Below are 6,548 nucleotides of genomic sequence, written 5' to 3'. Positions count from 1 at the left end.
ATAAAGATCCATCCTGGGCCCCTCTCCATCTCCGATTGATTCCTAAGGCAGAAGCTTGAGCCCGCAGGTTTTTTGGCAGGATCAGCTGCCCCACGTTGACTTTCCAGGGGGTCCCCAGCACCCCTCCTGGCCCTCAGGGTCTGCGCATTCACACCACACTGGGGTCCAGGACACCTCTTTATTGTGTTAGGAAAGGTTGGTGACAACAGTTTCTCTAGATGTGGAAGGCAACATGGTCCCCCAATCCAGGGGAACCAGACAATTTACAGCTTCAGAGGAAAACCAGGGCAGGAAGACAGAGCCTACTGAGGACAGAGCTGGCTTTAAGATCAGAGTGTGTTCTTCCCACCTGCTCCTTGCCTGAGCCCAGGGTTCTTGCCCCAGCTTCGGCTGCCAAGACATCGTCCTTCACCCCAGTCCTCCTAGCTACCACCATTCAACAAAGGTGCTGTTGGGGAACTTCAGGGTGGGAGTGGGGGGAGGGCCTGTGTCCCTGTGGCCTTTGCTCACCCTGGGGTCCCCAGTGCCCGTCCCTCGGCCAGCTGTGCCTCCTGGGGAGGGGCCGTTCTGGTCCGCACCAGATCCTGCGCTGGTGTGCCTCAGTTTATCACCGCTGAGCTGGCCATGATGTTCACGCCACAGGCCCCGGAGCCACGGTGCAAGTAGTAGTAACCCTGGCGGGAGAGGCGTCGGTGAGGGCTCCAGGGCAGGACGGGGGCTGGAGGGCTGGCGGCCGAGCAGGCAAGACTCACCTCCTCACCCCAGTTGGTGCCCCAGCTGTTCTTGATGGCCCAGAAGGGAGTGGCAGAGCCTGGGGGTGGGGCAGTGCGGAATGCAGGGAGAGTCAGGGAGCCCCGAGTCTCCAGCCAGGGCCCCAGGCACTAGGCACTCTTCACTGTCTGATGTGGGCCTCCTGGGCGACAGGTACTAGGGGAAGAGCAGAAAGCAAGACAGGCCCACCTACCACACTCCCAGAAACCGGGAGCGGCTCTGGGGCTTGGGGAAGATGCCCACCCATCCACAATTGCTCACACCTCCCACCCCCTTGGCTCTCCCATTCATAGAGAGGATGGGTGATCCTGCCTGGCCCACAGCCCGAGACGGGGGGTAGGACAAGGTTCCTGAGACGCTGTGACCCGGGGTGAGCGGAACTCACGGTTGCCATAGCCCACGAGCAGCACGGCGTGGTCGATGAGCCAAGGGCTGCAGAGGGGGCGCAGGGGGTGGGAGATCCCGTGGCGGTAGAACTGAGGGGGGAGAGTAAGAGCAGGGGGGCCAACGTGCTGCAACTACCGCAGCCCGAGCGCCTAGAGCCCGTGCTCCGCAACGAGAGAGGCCGCCGCAATGGGAAGTCTGCACGCTGCGACTAGAGAAAAACCTACACAGCAACGAAGACCCAGCACAGCCAAAAATAAATAAAATCATCGAAAAAAAAAGAATTAGGGGCCACCGAGAAGTGGGGGAGGAGTCAGTGAGAGCCAGAGCCGGAGCAACGAGGCTGGGGCCCTACCTGCATGCCAAAGGCGTTGATGGCAACGGAGATGGGGCCCTTCTTGGCCAGCCAGGCCGCCAGCTCTGAGACAGGGGAGGGCCAGCATCAGGGGACATCCAGGCCCCGGCCTCCTGACCCAGGCCTCTCCTCAGCCCCCCTGCCCTTCCTCACTTTGCTCATTCTTGCTCAGCTCCACTGAGTCATTGATGTAGACTTTGGCCTTCTCTGCAGAGAAGCTGCAGGTCTGCAAGTGGCCTCGGTAGCTGTAGTCATCCTCTGTCTCCAGCCCTCCTGGGATTGTGCGGAGGGGGGCCAGCAGATCAGAAGTTAGAGGAAAGGTGGGCTCTACTCACCGTACTTGTCTCCTCCTGGCCAGGGGCTGTGCTGAGCCCCTTGTACACAAGGCCTCGTGTTCTCCATCTACCCCAGGCCACAGGCCATCCTCTCTGAAGCGGGCCTCTTTCTCGAGATGGCTCAGCTGAGGCCCAAAGGCATGGGGCAGCCTCCAGTGAGACGTGTGGCAGAGAGGGAACCCAGCTCCCAATCTGAATCCTGACTCCCCACAGCGTTCCTAGGACTCCTGATCTTGGCTTTCTTGTCCTGCCCTGACCGTCTGCTCCCAGTCTGGCCCAGACCCCTGCCAGGCTCCCTCGCCAGTCTTTGCACGGCCACTTCAATCCCTCAGCCCTCCTCTTCCCACCACTGCGGCCCACTGCTCAACCGAACTGCCAGGTTAGGCAACACCTCCCTCCCCTCAAGGGGGCGGTGTACTGCTCTTGGGTTTAGCAGCACTAGAAATACAGGCCTCAGAGCAGTGAAAATAGCAAGACCCCTGATACGCACCAGGAACTTGACACACATTCCCCTCACTTGACCCTCAAGACAATCCTACCAAGTGGGTGCGGGGAAGCCCATTTCACAGGTGAGATAAGTGAGGCTCTGAAAGAGCTGACCTGCCCAAGGTCTTCAGCCAGTTAGGGGTCAGCATTAAGACTTGAACCCAGTTCACAGGACTGCCATGCCCCCGTCTCCCTCCCTCACAAAGTGACTTGCGGGGGAGGGAGCTGTGCTCCTGCCGCCCCTCCTGAAGCCCCGTGAATGCATACCCAGAGTCCTTATGGCCGAGTAGGCGTTGGAGGGCAAGCCGCCCAGGCAGGCCTTGTCAGTCTTGTCACAGTCCAAGAGCTCTAGGAGACAGAAGGCTGGTCCCGAGGAGCCCTCCAGAGGGGCTGGGCTGGGGACAGGGGGGCACAGCGGGATGCTCACCCTGCTCAGAGAGGGAGAGCAGGGTCCCTCGTTTGAGGAACCACTGGCCTTCCACGTTGCCTGTGACTGAGAAGGCCCAGCAAGAGCCGCACATACCCTGCAAGAGACGGGCAGAGTCAGGGCTGGGTCCCTTCCGAAGGCCGGTGCAGCCCGCACGTCCCACCCTCGCTTCTTTGGGGTCCGACCTGGTCCTTGACATCGGTGACAGCCCCCTTATTCCTCCAGTCCCACTGAGGCGGAGGAACGTCGGTGACAGGCTGGGCCAGGCGCATGTTCCTGCCAGGTGCATCTTTCAGGAGGGGATTCAGGTAGATGGTACGGAACTCCTCCTCTGTGGATAGAGGTGGGCAGGGGGTAGGAAAAGAGTATTCGAAGCCAGTCCTACCCAGGGGCCTTGGGAGCAGGCCCTGTCTCTTCCAGGCATCGTGAGGGCTCTGGCCACCACCCCTACCTGTCAGGTCACTGAACTTGGTGACCCCATACTGAGCTGTGCCACGGTCCAGGGCCTGGATCTTCTGCGCTCGCACCATATTACTGGCAAAGACGGACATGCGCCAACTGGCTTCTGAGAACCAATGAGCAGAAGTCAGGCTTGGGCCCCAGGCAGATCATAAAGGAGAGGTGCTTGGGGATAAGAGGCAGAGGTTTCCATGGGGAACAGTGGACCCTGGATCAGGTCTGAAGCTTATTTCAAGAAGGGCAAGGGACATCCCTGTGGTCTAGTGGCCAAGATGCCATGCTCCCAAGAAGGAGGCCTGAATTCAATCCCTGGTCAGGGAACTAAATCCCATATTCCACACTTGAAAGATCCTGCATGCTACAACTAAGACCTGGTGCAGCCAAATCTTTATTATTTATAATAATAGTTAAATTATTATATTTAAACACTAATTTAATTTTTAATTTTATTTATAAACAAGTATTTATTGTTAAATATTTATAATTCTTAATATTATAAATATTTATTATATTACCAATATATTATATGTTAATAATATAGTATTATTATATTTTATTATTTATATAATATTTATCTATTATTAAATAAATAAAAATAAATATTTTTTAAAAAAGAGAGAAAGTCAGTACCCTGGAGTGGGTGTCAGGACCAGATCTGCAAGTGATAAGAGTGAGGCCAAAATGGGGTGATGACTCCCCAGGTATGAAAGGAGAACCAAAATGGGCTCCAAAGACAGAAGGTCATGGGAAAAGGCTACCAAGCCAGGGGTCCTCCAGCAGAGAAAATATGGCCTTTGCCCCATCCCACTCCACCCAGAATGATGGAGATCTATGGTTTCTGACTAGGAAAATCAGATGGGAGAAGCGCCAGCTCCCTGAGGTGACTGCCAAGTCCTGGGAGGCTAAACAAGAACATGGGGGGATTTAGGGGCTGTCTAGTCAAGGCTACGGTTTTTCCTGTGGTCATGTATGGATGTGAGAGTTGGACTGTGAAGAAGGCTGAGCGCCAAAGAATTGATGCTTTTGAACTGTGGTGTTGGAGAAGACTCTTGAGAGTCCCTTGGGCTGCAAGGAGATCCAACCAGTTCATTCTGAAGGAGGTCAGCCCTGGGATTTCTTTGGAAGGAATGATGCTAAAGCTGAAACTCCAGTACTTTGGCCACCTCATGCGAAGAGTTGACTCATTGGAAAAGACTCTGATGCTGGGAGGGATTGGGGGCAGGAGGAGAAGGGGACGACAGAGGATGAGATGGCTGGATGGCATCACTGACTCGATGGACATGAGTCTGAGTGAACTCGGGGAGTTGGTGATGGACAGGGAGGCCTGGCGGTGCTGTGATTCATGGGGTCGCAGAGTCAGACACAACTGAGTGACTGAACTGAACTGAACTGAACTGCCCTTTCCCTTACTCCAACACTAAGGTGCCAAGTTGGAGGGGAGGTCCTGATCTGATCAGGACACATCCAGCCAAGGCTAGGTCCTCACCTTCCTGCGAATCATATGTCCGGTTATAGGTGGTGACAAAGTCCTTGAAGATCGAAGCCATCTTCACAGAAAAGTCCTGGAAAGGCAGAGAGAGGGAGTCTTTACAAGCAGTCCTTCTCAGACAGACGTGGGAGCCCCGGGGCAGGGTGGAGGGAAGAGAGTGAAGGAAAGGCGCAGCCAGTTCCCCAGACAGACAAGGCTCCTCACCTGGGGGAGGGGATCCTTGTTCAGCAGTGGAAGGAATGAACTGAAAGTCTCATTTTTGTCATCTGGAGAGAGTTGGAAGAGAGGAGAAGCAGGACTGAACCCTGAGTGAAGTCTGATCTGAACCATCCCAGCACCCCTGGGCCCTCCCAGCACCTGTAGTCTTGGTATCAACTGGGCCACAGTCCCGCCTCAGTAGCATGTGTTTTCCTAGCTCGTCTAGGACTTCGAAGCTGCAGAGCTGCAGGAAGAGGAAGGAGGAAGCCAGTCAGGGGGCTGCGAGGAGGGCAAGGCCTTTGGCAAGATGGAGCTGGAGGGTCTTCAGATGAGGACAATCTCGAAGGCAATCTCGCCCACAGTGGAAAGCGAGGCACCGTCCGGGAGCGAGCATCCAGACCCCCTCCCTTCACCCTTCCAGGCCTGGGTAGTGACAGGGTGGGGTAGATGCAGCCTCAGATCCCGCCCCCTTGACTTGACAGATCGTCCCAACTACAGCCAGACTCGATCTGGGGGCAAAGGAACGGCAGGAGCCCCATCACTCACCAGGATCTTCTTGGACACCGGGAGCTGGCACACCGTGGGGTCGTTGCAGGGTGGCTCCACCAGGGTCGCCTTCAGCGAGTACAGGGACCCCCGGCCCGCCTGGACGGAAGGGCGGGTGAGTGGCGGCATGGCCACCCTCTCCTCTGTGCAGCCTTCATGGGGCCCGCAGCCCCACCGCGCCCTCTTCCCCCTTCCCCATCACTAGAAGTCCAACGTCCCCGCCCCACGTCAGGCCCAAAGTTCCCAACCCTCGGACTAGAGCCCCGCTCACCGCGGGCCCAGGAGCCCCGCCCCAAGCGCGTCCTCACCCGGCGGACGCGACCGCGCACGGCCCCCAGCGCGGCCCGCGGCCCGGCAGCCCGGCCGCGGTTGTACATCTCCAAGGCGAAGCGGGCGGGCTCCCGCAGCTCCGGGGACGCCAGCTCCCAGGCCTGCGCGCCGGCCGCCGGGGGCTTGCTGGAGGCCGGAGCGGCGGCCGGGAGCAGCCCCAGCAGCAACAGCAGCTGCAGCCAGGGTGCCATGGCGAGGGCGAAGCTGGCGGCCCGGACTCACGCACGGACGGACGCGCGGACCAACCGACGGGGCGGAGCAGCCCGCGGCTGGGAGCCCCTAGTCCTCCCCAAGCTCCGGGGCCGCGGGGCGCCGGCCAATGGGCGCCGGCCGGGGGCGCCTGCGCGCTCGCTTATTTACGCCAGGCACGTGGGTGCGCTGGCTGTGCAAGACCTGCGGGCGGGACCCAGTTTCGACTGTAGGCAGTGTTGCAAAACCAGCGTGATCTGGGGAGACGTGGCCCGATCCCCGACCTTGAAGTGATCTTCTTAGGTCTGGGAACTGCTGTTTGAGGAGAGGAAACGATACTGGCCAGAGAATTAAAACAACTACCACTTATTGCATACTTATTATATGTTGCATATATATATATGCCCTCTCCCTTTAATCTTTGTAGCAATCCTGTGAAGTAATAAATGTTATTATCCCCATCTAGTAATTGAGGAAATATAGGTTTAGAGAGACTAAGTGGCTTGTCAAACATCTGCTAAGTCAGAGGGCTGGACTTGAACGCAGGGAGTGGACTTCAGAGCTTGAGCTCACAGCTCC

General features: G+C 57.4%; 1 protein-coding gene across 2 annotated transcripts; it reads right to left on the bottom strand.

Moving 5' to 3' along the window:
• Nucleotides 1-200: 200 nt before the first annotated feature.
• On the bottom strand, nucleotides 201-5,971 carry CTSF (cathepsin F). 2 transcript variants are annotated; one of them, XM_068977006.1, is made up of 14 exons: nucleotides 5,759-5,971; nucleotides 5,451-5,549; nucleotides 5,045-5,148; nucleotides 4,911-5,004; nucleotides 4,704-4,779; nucleotides 3,210-3,323; nucleotides 2,944-3,089; nucleotides 2,759-2,855; nucleotides 2,599-2,679; nucleotides 1,664-1,783; nucleotides 1,511-1,575; nucleotides 1,157-1,247; nucleotides 753-811; nucleotides 201-674 (listed from the first exon to the last, which is right to left on the bottom strand). In XM_068977006.1, exons 1-14 carry the CDS (start codon nucleotides 5,969-5,971, stop codon nucleotides 600-602), a joined length of 1,434 nt encoding a protein of 477 aa, XP_068833107.1. In that variant the 3' UTR covers nucleotides 201-599. The 2 variants fall into 2 exon arrangements, with proteins under 2 accessions (XP_068833107.1, XP_068833108.1); XM_068977007.1 differs by having other exon boundaries at nucleotides 4,911-4,972; nucleotides 5,064-5,148.
• Between the last annotated feature and the right edge of the window lie 577 nt (nucleotides 5,972-6,548).

This window comes from Capricornis sumatraensis, chromosome 8 (genome assembly GCF_032405125.1).
Source record: "Capricornis sumatraensis isolate serow.1 chromosome 8, serow.2, whole genome shotgun sequence".
Lineage (NCBI taxonomy): Eukaryota > Metazoa > Chordata > Mammalia > Artiodactyla > Bovidae > Capricornis > Capricornis sumatraensis.
The sequence above is the reverse complement of the archived record's forward strand: the minus strand, read 5'-3'. Positions and strand labels throughout refer to the sequence as shown.

Excerpts from the sequence above, each read along its gene's own strand:
- CTSF (XM_068977006.1), bottom strand. The coding sequence starts at position 5,971 with ATGGCACCCTGGCTGCAGCTGCTGTTGCTGCTGGGGCTGCTCCCGGCC. Across the intron at positions 5,550-5,758 it reads TGCGCGGTCGCGTCCGCCGG|GCGGGCCGGGGGTCCCTGTA; the intron begins GTGAGGACGCGC and ends CCTTCCGTCCAG. Across the intron at positions 2,680-2,758 it reads GCTCTCCCTCTCTGAGCAGG|AGCTCTTGGACTGTGACAAG; the intron begins GTGAGCATCCCG and ends TCTGTCTCCTAG.